The following is a 23,687-nucleotide window of genomic DNA, read 5'->3' as shown; positions in this document are numbered from 1 at the left end:
TCAAAATTCTCCCTACAAACACGTCAGTACAAACATAAAGCCTTAGTGAAAACACTCACTGGCATAACGCAATCCCTGGGCCCCTTAACCTTAACCATCACAGCTAAGTGGGTATACCTAAACCTTAACCTCAACCATTAACCTTAACCATAACCATAACCATCACAGCTAACTGGGTATACCTAAACCTTAACCTCAACCATTAACCTTAACCTTAACCATAACCATAACCATAACCTTAACCATCACAGCTAACTGGGTATACCTAAACCTAAACCTTACTCTAACCCTTAAACCAAGTCTTGACCCTCAAACAGCCCTCTTAACGTGGCTCGCACTGACATCGCTCATTGGCTTTTTTTGAGTTTGGCTTTAAAAGGTCACAACTTTATCAGGTAAAGACACATTTGCCAGCACCTGATCTTATTCTAGCATCAACCAGGAAGCCGCTGTCTGAAGACGTGACTGCCTTTGAATCAGAATACGGCGGAAATTTCATGCAAGGACATATGTGAAAGAGGAAACAGCGAATCGATTGCAACAGAGAGACTCAGCAAGGCGCCAGGAAGTCGGGGCGTCATGTCATCACCACAGTCTGGTTTCAGCTTTATTGTTGAAACCTTCCAATGAGGTAAAAGATTAAAAGCTGATATGTGGATCCATGTTGTTTAACTTAAACATCTATGAGGCCAATTCACCTTGAAATGAAGATACATCACATCATATCACTTATGGGAGAATTGACTTTAATAACAAACATGGAATCCGATGCCAATGTCAACACTGACCCACGTACACAGGCCAGTTACTCATTGAAGAGACTCAGAGCAGACGTGTGAACCAGTCCAACTGTGTATTGACGTGTGACTGAGCTGAAGTGAGTTAGCAATGACCCATTACCTTCCAGGTTTTGTTTCCTCAAATCGTTGCCTCTCTACGACAGATAGTTTGCTGACGTTGACGCAGCGGTTTCTGCAGAAGATTGGAGCTGGACAACGACATGTGGGAATTTACAAGCTTCATGGAACACCGGCTGTGGTTTAGCCGCCGTTCAGCCGTGCTGCTCGCCTAGAGATTCGAGGTCTCACCCCTTTTTTCCCACGTTCCGTGTGCGGTTCACAGCTGAATAGACTGAGAAGATTATCTTTCAGCACGGTTTTACATGCTTTACATGCTGATATGTCCCGAACATAAATATACACTACACTTCCTGTAGTCCACCCATTTCAAAATAAAAGCACTCCAGCGTTTCTGTTGACGGAATCCATTCATTTGTTTTTAAAAGGTTTTTTAATTGTGAAATATTTGCAGGAGTGGAAGATGCACGGCTTCATACTGTATAGTATTTATTTGACGACACAGAACTACCTCAGAAAGGCTGTAGTTATATTAAAAGTTAAAGTAAAGAACTTGTGCTGTAATCTCCCTGGTGACGTAACCTGGAACCCCCGCTGATATACGCACTCAACCACGTCAGTCTCAGCCGTAAATCATTGAGTTTCACCCCGTTTTTTATAGCATCAAAATATTAATTAAACCCAAACTTACCGGAAAAAAAGAACATTCGAACATACGTCAATGTAATAACCCTCTTTTGAGAAAAATGTACTTGCAGGTCCCATTTAGCTTCACTTTATGGAAGCTGTCATGTCATCCATCTTTAGATACAGCCTATGGTTCGTATGAAGAGTTGTCTGGACACGTCCACGGGGGAAAAGAGAGATGTGAGATGTGACGCTGTTCGACGATCCACCGACCAATTTGATGGGAGCATGCTGGGTCCTCAAGGGCTAATTTGTGAGACATGTCCAATCGCATTGGGAAGTGAAGAGCGGGTATAGATGTTCCATACTGGGAGGCAGAGAGAAACCATCCATGACGGAGAGGTGATCTGTGATAGAGTCTAAAATCTGGGATAATGGCTTTTTGTTTTTCACGGTCTCGTCTGTACGACGTTCATAGAACTGCACTCAGTTGAAGAGATGAAACAAACAACGAACGAAGAGATGAGAGACACCATCATTAATCAATCGGGTCACGTAGGCAGCAGGAAAGTTTTGACTATAGAAACAGAATCAGTCAATAACAGTTGGGGCCATAACATGAACCTGTGACTGTTGTGTTATTGTCCTGCAACACAACTCTGACTTTCAACATGGAAAAGACTCTGAGCTGATAAGAGCTAAAACACAACAGATAAGAGCTAAAACACAACAGATAAGAGCTGAAGAAAAACAAGAAAAACTACTGTAAGGATAAAAGACACAGATTAGATAAAGATGTGAGCTGCAGTGAAAAATTCATTCGAATTAAATCTCATTTAGTTGATTTAACTGACTACCACTACATTTCTGTTGTGTTCAAATATCTCACTGATAAATCGAATAAATTTACACTCCGGAAGGAAAATTTCAGCAAATAAAGGGATTTTAAAACATCCTGTAGAAGTTCTGTACGATCAGAAACCTGACTGAATGTACATATATCTGATGTTTTAGTGTTTCCTTAGCTTCTCCTTCCCAGCACCTGGTGCCACAGGCCGCCCGGTTGCAATCTGCCCTTCGGCTTCACGGACGCTGCTCCTCTCCCTCTTTTGCCCAAACACGGTTAGAAGCACCGAGGCGTTGTGAGGCGTCACCAAACACTGAGAACTGAAGGATGTCAGTGTGAGTCTGACACCACCTTCATATTTGATTCTGTCTACGGCCACATTAGAGCAGGACACACATGTATTTAAATAGAGTGACATAACCTCCAATATCCAGATCTGGAAGTGAAGCAGTCTTGACCTAAACTGCTGTCTTCCACAGTACTCACTTCCTTTCCGTTACTATGGTAACCGGGCTGCGCTATGATTAAACAGCCACAGATTGTGTGTGAAGGACTGAGTGTGATGCAGAAGACGTGAGACCTCGGTCACTTACCAGGAAATACCCCTCACGCTCGCGTGCTCTCAGATTTACTGACGTGAGACCAGTGAAGCTGTGGATTGTGAAACCGTGAATAGATTCACACCAGCAGGCCCCAAAATTACATTTATATATCACTGATCAGCAATTTAAATACATTCTGAGGGGATTTTTTTTGATATTCGGATAAATGTTTTGTGTTAGCAATCAGAAATGAGAAAAGTTTCATCCGCATCTCCACCTGCTCTTGTGAACAAAGTATCTCAACAACGCCAAAAGGGAATTCTTCCAAATTTTATACAGATTTTCATTTGAACTAAATGATAAACTGATTAGAATTTGGTGGTCGACGGTCGATGGGCGACATCACAGTGACCTCTTGTTCTTGTGAAGATGATTTATCAGGGATTTTGATTGTTTTCATCAATTTGACGCAATGATTAGAATTTAAAAACTCTTTCTTCCTTGTGAATGCGTTAACACCTCGAGAAAATCATTTCAAAAGTGGCACAAACTCACTGATTACCTGATTAGATTTAATGGTCAAAAGTCTTGGTCACTGTGGCCTCACGAAACTTCTTCCTGGCCTCTTGAGCAGATCTCAAGTCAGCCTGGAGCGTGTTTCTTTACACTCTGACCAGTTGTCACTTGGACTCAAAGATGAACTGATTAGATGAGAAGTTAAAAAGTCAAAGGTCACAGTGACCTCAATTAAAATGGTATGTCGCCTGAAACTGCACCAAAAGGTAATTCTAGTTTTTCGACATTTCAACATACAGAAGGAGACTTGTGGTCTCATGCAGCTTGTTTCCATCGTTGTCTGGAGGAGTTACCTACAGCGTCAGCAGTCAGGTTGTGTCTTGATGATCAGACACTGGGAGAACGCACATCGTCAGGTTTAACGTTCCATCGCAGGTCAACACCAACATTTAGTAACGAGATTTAAGTTTCATCCCTGCAGGCGTTATGTTTACCTTTTTTAATTTATTTTAACTTTTTGAAGCATACCGGGAAAGACTTCCTGCTCAGAAGAAACACAACAAGCAACACAACTTTATCAAAGTGAAATATAAAAGAGGCTTATTCTCCACGTCCACATGCTTTTATTTGAGCAAAAGACACCGTGATCTCATCGTCCAGCTCCTTCAGGTTACTTCTCTCAGTAGATCTCTGCCATCGTTGTCTGTCTGTGTGTGTGTGTGTGTGTGATGAGATTATTTCCCTAACAAGGCAGAACATTTCAGGCTGATCTGTTACGCATCAGGTTGTCTGATGACTCCCGTGTTGTCGTTTAAGCTGCCGGGTTATTATTAGCTGCCTCACTACTCCTTTTTAAGGCACATTTCTGAGGAATAAGGCCATTTACAGAGCCGAGCAGGATCAAGGGTTACCGCGGGGGTTACTTTTTTCCACTTTGGTAAAACCCTATTGCTGGTGTGTGGAGTCATCTCTGCACCTAATTAAGAGGATATATCAGACATGTGACCAAAAACAGAATCTCCTTGCTGGGTGAGCGGTGGAAACTCTTCTCTGGCTTATTTTTTTTTTTTTTCATAGTCATGCCCGTGTCCACGCCTGCAGTTAGTCAGTCAATCAGATAAATATAAACCTTGGTCTCAGACTTCTGATGATGTGGAAATAGAATAAAAAAAGACGAAGAGTCTGGATGAGGATCAGGTCACAATTTGGTAAAAAAATGTTTTTATTTTATTTTACAGAGAATTTTGCACATTGTTGAGCCCTATGACAGAAATCTTGATTTGTAAATATGGAACAAATAGAATTCGATTTATTTATTGATTGATTGATCAGAAACCACTTATTTACCATTCTTCATCATTTATGATTCTTTCAGTCAGACTTTCGGTTTACAAACAAGTTATATCAAGTAACGATTAATTCTTCATAATCATCTACTCACACCTACCAACATCTTTCTCTCTCCTCTACGTACAAATACTTCTTTCTACTCACATTACTTTTTATTCCTCGTAGCTGTATATCATTACTTTATTAATGCCCACATTTCATTAATACTGATCATCAATAATACATCAAATACCTTTATAACAATGTGTTTTCTCAGGACTTTGAGCTGATTTCACTTTCTTAAAACCTTTTATTGTACAAAATCTTTATCCTGCTTCTGAACTTACTATTTTATTTAAAGCCAAAGTTTGACACAGATCCAGCTTTCTGTCACTTTCCTGCGAGATAGGGCAATTTTTTTGGACAGGCAAATTTAGGGGACTGCTCTTTATCATCGTTTTAAGTCATGAACTCTGGTAAATTTCCATAAAATTGTTTTTGGGACACACACGAAGGACCCAGCGGGATAGTATGCGGGTCGGACGCGGTCACAACAACAAGATTCAGGTGAGGGGCGTTTTTGTTTATAGCAAATCAAGACTGGTGTCAACCCTCGTCACCAAACGCTTTAGAATCTCGTTGTTTTTCCAAGTTGAAATCTTCACACGTCTTTTTCAACTTGAGATATTTTCACAGAATCTCCGGAGCAACTGACCTGGACGTGTTTTCCCTGGGGACTGTGGAGCTCTACTGACTGGCTTCTAGTTTTATTCTACTCTTTTCTCAGCTGCAGCAGTTTTTTTACGATCTTCAAATTGCTTCTGTGTTTTTCCAATTGTTTGCCTTTTTTGTCATTTGCGTCTCGTAAAACACGTTTGTTATTGTGTTTTGAAAGGTTCCGTATTTATAACGTTTATTATTATCTCGCCGTCTTCAAAGGGACATTGACGTTGATGACATCGGGTTGTAGAGTTTGTGAGAAATGCTCTGCCTTTGTAAGAAAACATTCATGATTGTGTTATACATTGTGAAATAACTTTTCAGTTCAAACAACAGAGACTCTCTCAGCTAAATGTACCACATAGTTCTGGATTTGCGCTTTAGGCTCAGGTAGGCGTCAGAGTGCAGGAATCGGGGGCAGGAGTCTCTCTCCATCAGCAGGTACACGTGTTTCTGGGCCTCGTCGAAGCAGGAGATGCTCGGGTTCTCCAGGGACTTTTTGATGTTCTCCCTAATGTAGTGGTCAACGTTGATCTGGAAGAAAAACAAAAAAACATGATTTTTGATGTAGAATGAGGTGGAACTTATATCCAAGTGGTTTGGTCGTTTGCGTGTTGTTACTTTTCTTAGAGAATCGTGACGTGTCAACATGACCCTCAGAATACAAGAGGTCATGGCTGTAACCAAGCAGTAGATGATTTGTCGTTTTCTACCAACTGGGATGGTCCCAATGCTCCAGATGTCTCCCTGCCTTCCTGCCAAAGATGGTAAAATCTTTATGGATGGCCACAACCACAAGCCACCAATGCAGGTAGGACTTTGCCCCCGTGCTGCTAATAGCTATCATGAGTCACCGATGTTATGTCTCATTGGGCTTTTCTGATCTGGTTTTAGATTTCACTGGAAACAGTTTTTTTGATTTTAAAATACATGTATATTGACTCTTGGGTCTCACAGCACATTCAGTATCCGGCCTGCCTCATTAATCCACTTCATTGAATGAGATATTTGCAGCTGGCTAGACAGCGAGCTCAGGATCAGACAGCTCAGACCCGGTTGGACTCAAATAGCCGGTTTAATTTAGGATCCAGTTATGAGACGGTGAATCACTTCAAGATAATGATGCTCAAAAGGTTCAGGTTGACATTTAGAAACTTAGACACTAGGCACGGACAAGAAAAGTGATTAAATGAGAAGTGTTTCCATTTGTTGAGACATCAAATTTGGATTTGAAGAGGATTTGCTCTCGTCTTCCATATTGCTTGATCTACTTTTACTAATCTCCTCCTTCCAATATGAGGTGCAGTTTCCTGTGTGTGTTGCAAAAAATGCCTGATGCTGTTTTGTAATATCAACTTGGAGAAATGCAGTTTACATCTGGCCTGATAAAGTATAATCTCCTGGCTGTTAGTCCAGATGTCATCCTGGTGTGACTGAGGCACTGACCTCTCTGCAGGCCATCGGCTGGATGAACTCGGTGTAGATCTCCTCTGCTTTCCAGCGAAGATCATCCGGTGAGGCGGTCGACCTGAAGTCCTCACACGCGAGCCAGAACTTGATGTTTTCCTCACTGAACTCCGACTCCAGGAAAGTTTGGAACGCTGCTAAATACTCTAAGAGAAAGATTTTTTTAAAGTATTTGATTATTTATTATTAAGAGATGGTCAGGGTACGTTGAGTTCACGCTCAAATTCAAATTTAGAACAAGTTCATTTAGTTTATTGTATTTTATCATCAGAAAAGAGTAAAACATATCTCACTTTTATCCCGTAACAGTTTCTCCAGAGTTAGGTTCAGTTTATGGTCCGTCTGACAACTGTAATGAGATAAAGATTATAAGATTAAGAACGTTAACTTTCACCCGATAAGATATAAATACATTGAAAGTGCAACATTAACTACCTGAGTTTCAAAGAAGATGGCTCATCACTTATTTTTTGCACCATCAGGTCCTGGACTTCCTTCTTACGCCTCTTTCGATTAAGAACAATATCAATCCTGCAAAATAAAAGTTAAAACTTAGTTTAACTAGTTGAACTTTAACTGAACATGAAGTAAAAAAATCTAACATTGAGCCTCTCTGCCCCTTTTTCCAATCACTCATCACTCATCACTTGTCAGGCTTACCTTCTGGGTCTCTTGACATTTTGCATCAGATCCCGGATTTCATGTAAGCGAACCTTTGAAAACAAAAGTTTGGGCATTTTAACATCTCTGTTAGTGTCCTCTGAACAGTGTAGAGGAGTTGCCTCCAGACAGAAACAGGGTGGAATGGCTGTGATGCCGAGGACCTGCAGCTACAGGTACCTGGAAGCCTCCTGGATAAACATGCAGCTGCTGTGGAGACCGCTCACTGACTCACTGCTGTAAAATTCCTGCTGTTTGACTCTGATTCATGGAAAATCTGTTTCCTCGTCTTAATGGTGTACGTTTTACTACATATCATGTACACGCGTGTGTGCGTTTTGTCACACGACTTTACATAGAGTTGCTGAGGAAAATCTATTTTTAATGAAGGCAATTTTTATGAATGATTAACGACTTGATTAATGGAGCAAGGGTTGGGCCTTTGAGGATATGAACCATGAGCCACACATTAGTCAACACAGATCTTTAATATTGCATCATGACCGCATTTGTTAACATCATGGGTGTGTCAGGGACAGCTTGTTTTATATCAGAGCTGTGACTAGGGTATTAAGAATTTATTAAGGTGTAAGGTACTTGTCGCATTAGTAAAAAAAACATACTTCTTTAATATGCAGTACAATATCTTATGAATGGAAAAATGTGGAATACAGAGAAGAAACTTTAAACCTTAGATTTGCGTGTAAATGCTCGATGCCCGGTGACCCAGATTGAAATGGAATTCTACAACATACTATTGTGACTGTGTGTGTGTGTGTGTGTGTGTGTGTGTGTGTGTGTGTGTTGATGTGGGTGTGAGTGGGGCTTTACAGGAGTCCCTCAGGGGTCTCATTGCTGTTGTGGGGTGGTAACCTTGTGACCTTGTGGGTAAGAAAATGCTGAAGTGGGTAATTTTTCAAAGCTGCTGTCGATGCACACGGGAGGTCGGGGACTTTACTTCCCGGTGGCCGACACCCTCACCCCCTCATGCTTCATTGAGCAGTGCTTTGCATTGGGGGCATGGGAAAGTTCAGAGGATGCAAAAATGAGGGTAACTCAGCGTTCACAGTGACGTGATCAGTAACTTTTCACAAATAATATATTGAGTTTTGCTTTTCCTGTTGGCCAATGCTCGAGCAGAAAGGTAGAATGTAGTAAAAAGGGCGACTGGGTTTGACTGAATGTTGAGTTGTAACTTGATTCTGCGGTTTGTCTTCTCACCTCAGTGTTTGTGGAGATTACAGGACCACATTTCCCATAATCCCCGGCGCTTCTGCTCACAAAAAGCAGAGCGTGCTGCAGTTATTTTATTTTTTTAACCTTTGTCCTCAGCCACTCAAAATCAACAGTGGTTAAAACTTCACGGATCAGAATGCAAATTATTTTCTCCATGACAACACAGTAAAGGCATTATCTCATTTTTTAAACAGCGTATGTGGGTGTTGCTCCCGGTGTGTGTGTTTGTGGTTCTGATCTGCATTCAGGTATGTGACCACACCTTTGTGTGGAGGGGGGGGGTTGTATTGAACACCATGTCCTGATTTGTCCTCGTTGAAAGACTGACAGACGTCATTGCAAATTCATAGATTCCTTAAACCGATCAGGATTGTCACAGGTGAGGCTGAACTACTCAGTGTTCATGTTCATAACAGTGACACGGTTCCTGAAGCACATTATGAAATCCTACTTGTCCTGTTAGTTACCATAAATGGACTTGATTTTGTTTCTCAATGAAAATGAAAGAGAAAAGGAAACAGAAATGGAAAAAGGAGAACACAGAGACACAAACTGCAACGCTCCAGCATCTTATCTCAGTGGTTGTATTGAAAGTGCACACACACACACACACACACACACACACACACACACACACACACACACACAGGAAGCTCTGTCTTGCAGCATCTTGGTGGAGACTCAGTGATGTGGAAACCAATACTACCGAGGCTTTATGAGAAGTGGTTTTCATTTGACAGAGCCACACTGAGTGGCATCAGTAGAGGGGTCACCTCCGCCAACGCCCAACAGTTTGCACCAAAATTACACACGCTCATATTTACCAGTCCCCTAAATATGTGTGTGTTTTACATAAAAAATCCATTCATTATATCCTGGGGAATGTGAAAATGACCCAAAAAACACCATGTTTCAAAGAAAGTGATCAAATAAATTCTCGGACCTGCCCATTTGTGGATCGGCCCTAAAGTTGTATGTGATTTATTATTTTTTCTGGAAACCCATTTGATTGTTTTTGCGTAATCCTGCTGACCGAAAACAAACATGACCTCCTTTGGCGAAGGTCACTTCACCGATTCCTGGCAGCTGAACTTGAACTAAATATATGACGAGATCTCCAGCATCTTACGCCAAGCTCGTAGCTAGGACGTCGTAACCTATGGTTGCAACAGATCCAAACAGCAGGGGGCACTTCCACTAGTGTGGTTACCAGTTACCAATGACACCCCCCCCCCAATCAGCTCTTTTCCTTCCTTTTACAGTCAGTGAGGACACGTTGACTAAACACCTGAGGCCTCAGCCCTGATAACACTTGGTTTCCTCTTCGTATGACGGTCGACAGAGTCGTGGAAAAGAGATGATGACTAAAGTACTGGCAGCACGTCACCGAGAGCAGTACTTGTACTCACCAGAACACTTTGCCTGCAGTACTTATATCTACTGTGAATGGCAGTGATGGCAGGACACCCTCTTCTGAGGTGTCACAGTTTAAATTTCATATTTTAACATTTATCATTTAACATTAATATGAGATTTTCAAGTTATTGAAGTTATAATGTGCATCTTCACTGACATTAACTGATTAACTGAAATAATTCAATGTAGTGGAAATCGTAGCTTTAACAAGACGACAAAGTAACGTCATGGAAACAGGAACAAGTTGACTGTCTATGCAGTTTTGAGTTAGAGTAAAACTAAAGTGTGTTTTTCTACGTCAACTTGTTCAAAATGTAAATATTTCATTCCACCAGCTCTGTTCTAGTCAAATGTGTTTAATACAAAGATAAGTTGTGAACGTCAGAGTGTGAAGACGACAAAACTAAATCAACACATGAGATTAACAAAACATTCCACTGACACACGGAGGTAAAAATGAATTAATAAAAGGAGGAAATCAGGATGAAAAACAGATATCTCTCAGCAAACAAGGTTATTTTTAGCCTCTGATCACGTCGTAGATTTACTGATTAAATTCCTCAAAAAACTTCCCAGTTCCTCTCCCTTTGTTTCACTTTATGTTTGATTTTAAAGTCGACACATCAACGACGGACCACACGCACTTCATTTCTATTAAAAGATTTCCCATGTTCACTTCCAGTAGCAAGATAAAACATTATTGACGCCTGATTATCGGCCTGAGAAGTGTCTGATTTGTAAATACTTATACTTATGTCACGTGTACTCTCTTCAGAATTCAAAGTCTAGGTGAATCTTTATATTTATTTTATTTGGTTAAATAATACAAAAAGAATAACGTTCATCTCTCACAGCGAAGATGAACTTCACATAAACTCATCCACTGCACTTACTTGGTCATTTTGTTCTTCATTATATTTTATTAAAGAGCTCATGCAGAGTTTGTTAGAGCGAACACACACTGAACTTAAACCTTAGACACAAAGATAAACTTCCATTTCTTTTGTGTTTTGTCTGTATCACACTGTCGTCATTCGGGGATAAAGTTTGTTTTCCGTTGTCTTGAAACTGTAAAGGTCTAAACTTGTCTTCATGAGCTGATGAAGACTATGTGTCATATCATTTTACTGCCGATTATCCATTGACCTTTTTCACTCTAACAATCAGTCTTTCATCTGAGACACGTTTTCTCACTCGTCATCCGTCTCGTATGATTTGGTATCGAATATTCACAACGGCAGAATTTCCCCTGTTTGTCAGCAGCCTCCCTCTTTCGTCAGGACGCTGTACAACTCTGACTTTCACACGTTTTCACACAGACTGTTGTGACACTGACGTTGCAAAATAAAGGAAAGTCAAGAAATATCACATCCGATCGACAGGAAGCTGACTTCGTGAGGCAACGCCGAGGGAAACTGGGGCCTGTGTTTGATTTGTGGACTTTTGAGCTCGTCTGTGGAAACACATTGTGCTGATTGAATGAAACACAGTTGATATGTTCTCATTCGGGCAGGCGTGAGGCAAAAGGAACAGTACACAGCGTGAAGTATTTTGAACGTGCGTGTTTAGTGTTTGCATACCGTGGCATTGTAGTTGTGTATCTGATTGATTGACTATCAGTGTAGGTGTGACTGGTGAACGGAGGCTGGGCCTTTCTGCCGACTGAGTCACGCACACACACACACACAGCAACAAGCTGCAGCATGTGCTTTGTCTCAAGAGGCCAAGTTAATACTGATAATACAAAACCAATGAGTTCCTTAAAACTAGTGGAGCAGCTGTTGTACCACTGTGCTCGGGGGTCACGCGTGAAAAAGTGCTGCAGTCACAGTGAGAGGAGAGAAAACGGCGTGAACTGAGGTTTCACGCAGCGACAGTAACCAGTGTGTGTGTGTGTGTGTGTGAGTGTGTGTGTGAGTGTGTGTGTGTGGCCACCTCTGTTGTCTGAAATTAATTTTTTCCATCAGAGTGAGAAAAGTCTCGATGAGTGACAAGTGCGAGTGAGCGACCAGCTGAGAGAGAGGGAGGACGCGGGGACGTCCAGTTCTCGCTTCCACGCTAACTTTCAGATCTGTACCAAGAAAAGTGCAGAAAAGGGGATTTGATCTCACGCTGCTGATTCATCGTCCGTGTGCTCGTTTCTCACAGATAAGATCTGATGACGGTGGCCGGCTTTTATCATCTCAGCCGAGGAGAATGTTGTCGGTTCTGTTTGTGTGGCGGTTATCAGGATTAGGCCAGGACTGCTCCTGTTGCCAGGGGCGGGGTCAGAGCCCGCCGAGAACTCCTTTATCCTCTGGAGCTGATTCAATAAAGGGGGCGGATCCAGGATGTTTGTCTTCTGATTTTTTTAACATGGCGAGATGGGGCGTTTAGCTCTGATGGCTCCTCCTTCTGGTGGAGTCATGGTTCAGGTCAGTTTGACCCGCTCTACCACCTGAGCCACAGTCGCGGTTCGTCAACTAACCAGAAGGCCGGTGGGTTTGATCCCTGGCTCCTCCAGCCTGGATTCCAAATTGTCCCTGATGTGTGAATGTGTGTGTGAATGGGTTAAAGCAACTACTGTCCATTAATCATTTAAGCCTCTGGACTCTAAGATCAAGATTAAAATCATGTGAGGTATATAAAGCGAAATTCAAAAGCATTTAAATGATTGACAGAATACCGTCTCCACAGCCCTGTCGGGTGGAGAATCAGTGTTTCACCATGAGTGTGTGTGTGTGTGTGTGTGTGGAAGTGAAACAGACTTCGGTGGTGGAGGTCCACGAGGCCGAGGCCGATTCAGGGGGGAAGTCAGACTGACAGGTTCCTATTACGCTGTCGACAGTCCTCAGACACAAGCCCCTGATTCATGAGCAACACTTCAGTCCCTCAACTGGTCGACTTCCGTCAGCAGGAACCTGACCACATGTTCCTGCTTTTGTAGAGTCATGGATTATTTAAAATCTTCCACCAGTAATAAGGCTGAATGAACATGGAGAGAAATCTGGAGATCCTGTGGTGTTCGATTCATTCTTGAAGTGTTCCCACTTAAATATCATAGATAATTAGCTGACTAATGGTTAAATTACAGGGATTAGAGTCCCAGTTATTAAAATACCTGTTAAACCTGTAAAACGTGGCTTCCTGGGCTAGGTTATTATAATATAATATAATATAATATGAACAAGTAAACCTGTCCTTAAAAGTCCTTTACATTCTGCTTTTTAAATGAGGCTGTTGTTGTACAGTTTCTAACACCAGGCCTTTGTCTCCATCTAGTGGTGAAACGTACACAGTGATTTCACAGAGAGACGACTGCAGGTTCAGGTTCAAGACCGAATCACTGATCTGGTAAAAGGTGGCGCCTGCATCTGTGTCAAATCTCGTCTTTTATTTAATATCGCGCACGATATCACATTTACATTTTTTATCAAGTCCTGAAAAACAAACTCTTGGACAAATGGGTCCATGAGAAGATTCCCACTCAAGGTTTTTGCAAAGCGAGCCTGTTGAAAAATGTTTATTAAAGCACAAATGAAAAATAATATGATATTCACATTAAAAATTCACACAGATTTTACCAGACTATTACAAACATATTATCTACAGCTAATTAGTTGTGCTTCTAATTAGTCTTTTTTCAAATTTATATATATGTTCAATTTTTATAGCATCAATAACTCATTAAAACCAAATTTATAAACAAGTGAACTCCTGAACATACCTCAGTTTGATAACAACTCCCTAAAAGGACAAAACAAATATTTGAGAAAGATATATTTCACAATGTACTTTGACCTTTTAGTTTGGTCGATGTCCCATCTGCTAACACGGAGGAGGATGATCCAGATGATTTGGCTCCATCTTTATTTTCTTCATCTATTTTCACAACATCGCTCTACAGCACTCCTAGTGGTCAAAAAACTACACTCAGCAACTTGACGCTGTCGTATTTTATGTGATCTTATAAAATGTTGATGAAAACTAAGATGAATATTTATAACAGGTTTATTTAACTGGGTTGCAGCTTCTCTCTCTGAGTCTCTGACACAAATACACTTGTAGCTCTAAGGGATGAAGCTAAAAGAGAAACACTCATGTGACCTCAGATCAGGAAATATGAGAGAAAGTTCCACACTAATCACTTCTTTAATCTTTAAAGCTCAGTATTAACACACAGGAGATCTGCCACAGGAGGAGTTGATGTCTGGGAGTTTCTGTGATGAGAGAGAGAACCCGTCTCATCTCCCACCCACAGTGAACTCCTCCACTCGTGTGTCCCTGAGCCCAAAGTCGTGGGGAGTTGTCTCTGCCTCCTGCTCAGGTGACATGGACCATGCTGGGGCTTCTCTGCCTCCGAGCCCTCCCCCTGTTCATCCTTCCTCCCTCCTCTCCGTCCTGCCGAGTGTCCTCCCTTCAATCATGTCCCACTTCCCTGCCTCGCACCTTCCCCCCCTCCGTCCTCTACAACCTTCCCTCCGATGTTTGTGCTCAGACCTAATTTCCTTTTTCACTCCTTCCTTTCCTCTCTCCGTTTCCTTCTGCCTCTGCTAATACCCTCACCTCCCACACCTTGTTCCATCTCATTGTCCCTCTCTACAAATCCTTCCTTTTCTCATTACTGACTCGCTCCTTTCCCTTTTCTCTCCACTCTTAATACTCCTGCCTCCCTGGCTTTTTATGTGTCCACTCTCTCCCTGGTTATTTTCATCCAACGTCTGAAGCTATTTTTCAAATCACAGACTTTCCTTCTTCTTTCCCAACTTCTTGACCTTCTCTGTCCCATTTTATCCTATCCTATCCTACCCTCCTCTATGTCCTATCCTACCTTACCTGACCCTATGTCCTATCCTACCTTACCCCCCTATGTCCCATCCTCCCCTTACCTGACCCTATGTCTTATCCTCCTCCCCTATGTCCTATCCTACCTTACCTGACCCTATGTCATACCCTATCCTACAGTATCTATTGTATCATATCCTAATCTATCCTATGTCCTCTCCTACTCTATCCTACATGTATGTCCTATCCTATTGTACCCTATCCTATCCTAAGTCCTACCCTGTGTCCTATCCTATCCTATCCTTTATCCTAACCCTATCACTCCTGGCTGTGGCCTTGACCCTAAAACATTCAAAATATTACAAATCATCACTCAAAACATCAGAACTACTTTTAATGTTTGATTAATGATGTGTATTTCTAGTTATTTGCTTTTACTCACTTTCTGATTGTACCTAGGAATTATTAGTATCATTAGTAAATATAGACGCAGAACTAATCCCTGAAAAGTGGAGAAATTCAGTGGGATTTTTCCTGATGTTTCTATCAGTTGCTCATAAATTGAGACACAACACTGACACACACACACACACACACACACACTCATTAGTTGATCATCAGAAAACAACCAGTCGCTGTAGTTCCGGTCCAACAAACACAAAACACCACAGTTTTAATTGAAGTATTAAACTGAAACAATAAAACTAAACTCACACAGCAGGCAGCGAGACATTCTTTACAGTTGCCGTTATTGTACTGTCGTGTAATATGAATACAACAAAAACAAAGTTAGACTTAATACACTGCTGGTAACAGGTTATTCAGAACAGAATAATAACAGGTTTTTGGTCTTTATCAATACTCGTCTTTCCAAACAAACACATCTTTTCAGAACTTCATGTCGTCTTTTGGCTGAATTACAGGACTTTTCCTATGCTACACACAAAGCAGTCAGAGCCAGAACCAGAACTTGAAAAAAAAGCTGCTTAATACATTATTTTGATAACGTTTGGCTGCGAGATGCCGTCAGTCCTCGCACCGACAGCCGCGTATCTGCGTCCTCTCCTGCTCCCCGTCACAGACGAGCCTCTTTGTTTAAACTGAAATTCTAAGGAGCGCAGTGCAGAGTCAATCATCCGGAGAAGGCGTCGGCCGAGCTTTTTATTCCCTCCAGCTGCTTTCATTGCTGTTCCAGGAGAGCTTGGTAGATTTCTGATTTGAGAAATCGTGGATAACAGTCGTTTTCCATCAGCCTGTATATCAGCCTCTGCGCCCTGTCGAAGCGAGCGGGCCCCGGCTGAGAGAGATTCTCGCTGATTTCCTCTCGCGTCGCACAGTCAATGTTTATCTGTGTTCAGAAAACAGCAACTTTTTATTTCACCCATGAGTCGTTTCTGTCTGGAGACGGTTTTTACATTATGAGAAAGTGCTGCATGCGGAAACAGGGAAAGTAAAAAAGCCGCGTACGACTGAGCAGAGAAAGCAAAGGTGGCTCATAAACACGGATGTAGCTCATAGTGGGAAGTGAGTGAAACCGTGCAGCCCGACAATCGGAGCTGATTTAAAATGACACAGGTCTGACTTCTTTCATATTCCTTCGGTTTTCGAGAGCCGTACCTGTCTCAGAGCATCGACCTGCACGAACTCTGTGTAGATCCTCTTGGCAGCTGCCGTCATTTCTGCATCGCTGGTCATTTTCTTGTAGCACTCGCAGGCCCGCCAAAATAAAAGGTTCTCCTCGCTGTATTCTGTCCGCAGGAAGTCTTCAAACACCAGCTGGCCCACTGCACACACACACACACAAACACACAAACATACACAGGCCTTCAACAGAGGTTAAATTATTCTGGAGTAAATTGACCGGGTTCCTTTGCCATAATCCTCGCTTTTTGTCGAGCCAGCAACAAAACATACAACGACAACAGGAAAGGAAAAAGACAGACGTGTAATGAAAGTACAAACAACTCTAAGTGTAATCCCAACCACTGTAAGTACATTAGTTTATTTGTATGTATGCACATTTCACAGGAAATTCAAAGGGCTTCACATAAAGTATCAAATTGTGAAAGCAAAATGAGACAATAGAAAAGAGAGAGAAATATAAAAGAGGTTGGAGAGTTTAAAAAAAATCTATAAAATGTAATACGAATAAAATAAAAGTTGAGATTTGTTTTTCAGACATATTGATCCTGAATTCCAGAGTTAACTTCCAAGCTCATTTTACTGTAAACATCAACCATTCACTATCTTTACCTCTTATTACCTCTGGAGCAAATCCATAGATCGTATATAAAAACAGACGTAGACTCCGGGTCCAGAAACTCTATTTCTCACTTGATTTATAACGTCAGTAAAAATCTTACTTCTTCAATACGGCATAAGTCTTATTTTGTAAATTATGGTCCCATCTAGAGTCAAATGGACCATAAAGCACCGGGTCCATTGGGGGTGTGGACACTGTGTGATTGACAGCTAGTCGTGCCCAAAAAGTGCAGGGCGCATGTGCTGGCAGTGTCAGTCAGGCTCCACCCCCCCCAAATCTCCAAATATGGTTATTTCTGGTTCCAAAAACCCAAGATGGCGGAGGACAACATGCCAAACGGTTGACATGTGGTAATAGGAGGCGGGGTTCATGCGGTCGCCAGGGCCAACAGATAAAAACCAACCACACTCACAAAGAGTCTCCAACTGATATATTTTAGGAGGAAGCTGAAGCACTAAACCCAGAACCTCCTCGCTAACTTCTTTTTTCTAATACTTACTCTGGGTATTTTAAATCACAAGAGCCACGAGCCCTTAGTTAAATGTTATTCAGTTATCTCTCGCTCACATTCTCTCTTCCTCAGCACAGCCCTCGTTAGCTCAAAGAAGTCAGCGAACAAAGTGACGACGCAGCAAACTGCCAGGTTATTGTGACGAATGTCTGGAGGCCCGTTAACTTCAAAACCCTCCACGCCGCCGCCCGGGCGTCCCGACGTGCACCGCCTCCGCGTCGTATAATTGCATGCACCTATAGTCCTTATCTCCTCCTCGCACCCCCTTACCTTTGTTACAGGCCTTTTCACGGCGCTGTGATTCCAGCGCAGGTGTAAAATACTTCTGGGAGCACAATCAAACAGCTAACTGCAAGCACCGGTGTTATTCACACAAATTGCTTTACATAAATCACAGCCGGCGCTCTGACAGTAATTGACAGGAAACAAAATATGTCCAGAGAGCGCGGCGAATCACTCCGGCTCCGCGCCTGAGCCCTCAATCATAACAGAGTCGACTCTTTAAAAATCGCACAAGATGTAAAGGTAAATGCCGTCAGATTGCATCTGCCACATGCGCGACTATTTATCTTTCCCCCCCCCACTGTTTACCAATTTGTCATTTGTGACACCGCATTTCTAACAAAGGGAAATGGAGCAAGTGGGGTGCGGGGGAGAATTTATCTTCCGGGAGGACAGTTAATCTTGATGCTGGAGACACCGGGGCTGAAATATTACAGATCAGCTGAATTCGTTTGAGTAAAGTAATGAGAGAAGAGAGGCAGCGGAAAGAGAGGCAGAGAACCCATCTGTCCCTTTAGTCTTTTTCAAATAGAGGCAGGGGACGTGGTCAGGTGGAAGCCGGAGATATAAATGAAAACGAGCAGGGCTGGAATCGCCCTATCCACACCGGCAGCTCACATCAGGCCTCTTATCTCGACCGGAGTCAACCCTCCTTTAAATATATCTCCGAACGGATTTGATGAAGCTGAAGGAAGAATATAACCTCCGTCCTCCTAAAGAAGCCCGAGGGCGATTCTACATGATCCGAGGGATTGAGTGAGTGAGAGGGAGGGAGAGAGAGAGAGAGAGGGAGAGAGAGAGAGAGAGAGAGAGAGAGAGAGAGAGAGAGAGAGAGAGAGAGAGTCTTACTTTTACACTCCAGAAGCTGGTCCAGCGACTCCGCCCACACCGTGACATTGACAGGAGCCCTGCAGAGCGACAGGGTCAGAAAAGTGTAAATCTTCTCAAAAACGTGATAAGTAAATTGTTCAGAGGGCAGGAGGTTTGAGAAATTACTTATTTTTTAAATGTTTATCTATAAATCACATCGGATCGTAGATTGTAAATAAAGATGGACGACATGACAGCTTCTAAAACGTGACATCTAGAGGATTGGAAGTAATGAAAACTCACATATCGGCTGTTACTGGAATACAAGGTATCAGCCGTCAGTGTTTTCCTCCAGAAGTGAGTTCCCCCCCCCGACGACACCTACAACAAAACAAAGTGGGAAAATTGCAATTAGGGCGAGTGCTTCTGTACACATGCGTATACACGTACACACACGTGCATACACACTCAGTCACAACACACACACACTAACAGACAAATACTTTTACTTATTATCTTAGTTATTGTATTCCAATTTTTTGGGGAAAACACGATAAAGTTTCGAGATATTGTTTGTAAAGTAAATCTAATCGATATCTTTTATTCTAGCAAATACAATTTTTCCATTTAATTTAAAAGATGTGACAGATCATCACAATGCTCCTGCTCAGCATCTTTATTGTTCGTATGAAAAGATTAAAAAAAAATCCACATCTGAAGTGAAAAGTTAGTGGAAAGTAAAAAAAAAAAAGAAGTGAAATCTTGTCCTTTAGCGTTAAAAGCAGAAAGTTAAAGATAAATAAATCACGTTTAATCAAGGTCCTTGGTTACTTTTCAAAGTCACATATACTTAAACGTCCGCCTGTTCTTCTATCTTGGGTTTTTACACGATTTATATTCTGTGGGACTCGCTGAAGCCGCTGTGGGGATTGGCTTCACTAAACTAAGCTGAAAGTCCTATTTCTGTAAATCTAATTGTACCAACGAGTTAGATTTATGTCAACATGGCAGCGAACTGGCTGCATCTTCTTCCCATTACTTCACTTGTTGGAGAATCCTTAAGTGGATGGAATTTTAATGAGCCCAGTGGGTAAAAGTGGGTCGTTGTAGAAGCAGCAGAGATATAAAACCCCAGATAAGAACAAGTCAGAGACGTGAATGTAAAACGAGGAATTACAGGTGAACGAGATTAAACGTGGACGCAAATAAATAGGGAGCCGGCATCTGCAGTGACGGGCTCTCAGGACGGAGTGATGTGTGCAATGGATGAGAGATACTGAGCAGATTATGTCTATGGAATTTATATCAATATGCATTGTAAACATGCAGGTGCAGCAGCTTCTGTGTAGATAGAGACATATGTTGTTTACATCGCTTAAGTTGTGACTCATCCCCAGAAAATCTGTTGAATGCACATTATTTTTTAGTTTTGAACAGTCGGCTGCATATAGATGGATTTCATTTGTAGGAAAAGTTTAAGGAATTCACTTTTTGCAGCCTTGTGTTTGGCAGCATGCATCCAGCGAACACTAAAAATAGTAATAACATTGTTATAATACACTTTTATAGCATAAACAGCTGCTGACGCTGCTTTACAATTAAAAACACATTAACAGAACAAGTAGTTGCATGACGAGAAGCAGCATGGGATGGATGGATGGACTTTACCGATGCCAAACTGGGGAATTCCTGTGTGACGGCAGCACGTAAGGCAATAAGCAATTTTTAACAATATATATATATATATATATATATATAGAGAGAGAGAGAGAGAGAGAGAGAGAGAGGGAGATAATGCAACCATGGGATTTGTTGTATTCACCAGCATTGCTGATAAAACTCTACGTGATGTGACACAGACACGCATCATTATTCACGTTACGCAATGAATAATCAAGATCCATAATGAGAGACCAGTACAAACAGAGCAGGGAGAAAACAGCAGACTGGTTACCAGCATGTTTTTACTTTCGTAATACGTCGTTTTGCCCCAAGAGTTACAGCAGAGAGGCGGAAATCCACGGGTGAAGCCGATGTGTCTCAATAAAAAGGCGATTAAATGAAATTGAACTAATTAAACTGGGGATTTCTCTGGGTTTTAAGTGTTGTTGGAAGTACACAAGTCAACAGAATATCTAACATAAGTCAAGTTGTTTGTAGACGTATCAATGAAGAATTGTTACATATTATACACAACAAAACAAAGCAAGAAATCATTAAAAAGTTATTTCCAACATGTCGTGGGAGTTTGTTCTGAATCTTTGGTGCTTAAATACAGAAAAGCTGCTTCCTCATCTTCCTCAGATTTAATGTCGGGCACGTTCAGTAAACCAGCGCCGAGCAACGGTCGTCATGTGGAGGTGTTGTCACAAGAAAGGTGTTGTCACAGGAAATATCACAAAACCACAGCTGCTCTTCCTGCTGCTTGTCCCAACTCAGCAGTGAGGAGCAATGTGGGTGCAGCCGAGCACCACTTACCATCAAGGAAGTAACACTGCCGTTGTGTCTCCTCGTTTATTTCTTCACCACAATCAGACAATTACACACATTTATAAGTTGTTGGTGGTATTAAAACTTCTTAATGTACATTGTGCTTCCATAAACTCAACCGGTTTCAACAGGCGCGTTTTTTTTAAAGGCTTGTCACGGAGCCAGATCTGGACTCCCCCGACTCGTCATCAGCACCACAGCCGGCAGGAAGACGGCTCCGGGGCAGAACTGTCCATCCAAAGCAACTGTGAGAGGCGAGTGTCACGCTCTGCTGTGACAGACCTGACTGAGGAGCAGCAGAGTGTGGGAGTGTGAGGACACACACACACACACACACGTCTCAGTGATAAAACACATCTGAGCAGAGTTCACAGACACGAGTGTTCAGAGCAAACACAAACTGCGAGAACAGATTTCCAGGTTTTTTTTCTTGAGAACTGAGTTTCATAGATTGTCGTCCATTTTTGTCTCGTTCTCTTGGGTTTTGTCGAACGATTAAGGTTTCGTTAAAAAACAAAATAAAACTAAAATCGATGTGTTGTGTAGTAATCTGGCCAGTGTGGCTATTAACGATAATGCTAACAATCGCTATGCTGTCAGCAATACTATTTTGAGAGTTATAATTCAGAAAGTAAGTGTGTTTTTAGATACTTGAGTTTTAAGGACATTCATTTTTGCTGTTTCTCTTTTGGCTTTGAACAAGGATGGAGCCGACTGTCCTCGATGAATTAAAACAAACATGAGGATTCCTCAAAAGAGTTTAATATCTGCTTTAAAAAACAAAACAATAATCCAATTGTTCCAAAGTTGAACAAAGCTGGATGAAACCTCTTCCACAGAAACTTCTGACAGCTTCGGCAGCGCGGCTTTGAACTCTACTTTTAAGCCATGTGTTATCAGAAAGTCCCTCAGAAGTGCGGGACGAGGCATCAGAAGAAAGACCTAATGCAGCCACTCTCTCTTTGCTTGTCCTTTTATGATTGCATCATATAGCAGCACAGAGAAAATAAAACGCAGCCGGAATAATTCTCGCTCCTCTTTTGGACCTTTTTCATGTTTTCTCAGGGATGGAAATGAGAGCGCGAGCTGCCGGCTCACAGAGCGACACAGAAACACAGAGGGGAGAAACTTCCAACAGAAAGTGCGCGGATCACAGGAGTCCCCATCAGAAACACTTGCACACAAACTCGGCAGATGAGAAGGGAAACCGGCCGCAGAACATACGCCTGTTTTATTTTAGCAACATGCTTTGTGGCGTGGGCGAGATCAGAGGGAGAGCGAGAGAGAGACAGAGTCATTACCGAGGAACAAGGCAGGACGGGAGGGGAGGTAAAACATTCACAATGCTCAATGCTACCAGTTCATCCTAAAATATTCTCGGGAGCTTATACTTACAACATGTGTGTCCCGCTGCCAAAAAAAGACTGGAGAATGTTTCGTAACGCCAAAGTTGTTGTGGGAATCTCTGCTCAACAACACGCAACCGACCCTTATTTTCTCAAGCTTCCCTCTGCTTCCTTGACTCACCCTGCAGGTACAAGCCCGTGCATGTCGAGCTGCAGCGCAGGCCGGCCCCGGGGTTAGCTCAAGTGTCAGCTCTCATTCTTTTACTTTTTTTAAACCTTAAACTTCCACAAACACAAAAACATTTAACTGCAGCTTTTTTTGGGCTGTAAAGACAAAACCCCCCTAATTTGCAGTTTTCTGAAGTTAGAGACCACACGAACCTCACGAGGGTTTAAAGCTCTGGTGCTTCGAGCAAATCATGGGTTTGCAACGCGAAGCAGATGGAGACGGATACACAGCTGTGACTGAACCTGCCCTGGTATCGCTGCTGGAGGCCTCGGCCTCGGTTCGGCTTGGGTTCGGCTCGGGTTCGGATGTCGGCTCTTGAAGATAATCACGCATCTCTGGAGAGAAGCGAAATTCTCAGTTCAGTGAGGAGGGAAACACGTGTTTTAGATTTAGTAATATGAACGTTTTTACACCTTTTGTTTTGTAATTCATTTTCAACGTGATATTTCTGATTAATCAGAGATGTCATAGAGTCTTGGTGTCTTCTTGGTTTTCTCAGCTGTGTCTTGGCCTTGTTTTTCACTTTTAGCCTTGGTCACTCCTCTTACCAATTACAGTCTGTGCTGTGAATCAAGAACATTTATTGACTAAATGAACTTGGTCTCCACAAGCGACGCTGCCTTAAAGGTAACAGGAATATGGGAAGTAGATGAAACAATTTGATGGCGTCTTGAAAACCCTTGGGCAAGGCACCAGGTTTCTGATGTTCAATACATCTGGGATTTTGGATGGTGGCTAAAAGACGCCTTTTTACCTTTCACATTTTTTACAGGAG

General features: G+C 42.1%; 2 protein-coding genes across 2 annotated transcripts; both read right to left on the bottom strand.

The window, feature by feature from the left end:
* Positions 1-4,587: 4,587 nt before the first annotated feature.
* Positions 4,588-7,761, bottom strand: si:ch211-117l17.6 (regulator of G-protein signaling 21). The gene is made up of 5 exons (XM_035176748.2): positions 7,566-7,761; positions 7,341-7,436; positions 7,199-7,254; positions 6,885-7,051; positions 4,588-5,972 (listed from the first exon to the last, which is right to left on the bottom strand). Exons 1-5 carry the CDS (start codon positions 7,640-7,642, stop codon positions 5,787-5,789), a joined length of 582 nt encoding a protein of 193 aa, XP_035032639.1. The 5' UTR covers positions 7,643-7,761; the 3' UTR covers positions 4,588-5,786.
* A 7,861-nt stretch (positions 7,762-15,622) lies between these two features.
* LOC118120647 (regulator of G-protein signaling 8) lies at positions 15,623-22,861 on the bottom strand. The gene is made up of 5 exons (XM_035175772.2): positions 22,733-22,861; positions 19,151-19,228; positions 18,887-18,945; positions 16,599-16,765; positions 15,623-16,329 (listed from the first exon to the last, which is right to left on the bottom strand). Coding segments are annotated over exons 2-5 (396 nt in total). The 5' UTR covers positions 19,153-19,228; positions 22,733-22,861; the 3' UTR covers positions 15,623-16,161.
* Positions 22,862-23,687: the final 826 nt, after the last annotated feature.

This window comes from Hippoglossus stenolepis, chromosome 14 (genome assembly GCF_022539355.2).
Source record: "Hippoglossus stenolepis isolate QCI-W04-F060 chromosome 14, HSTE1.2, whole genome shotgun sequence".
In the NCBI taxonomy this organism is placed as follows: Eukaryota; Metazoa; Chordata; class Actinopteri; order Pleuronectiformes; family Pleuronectidae; genus Hippoglossus; species Hippoglossus stenolepis.
Note: the sequence above shows the minus strand (reverse complement) of the source record. Positions and strands in the feature narration are given on the sequence as shown.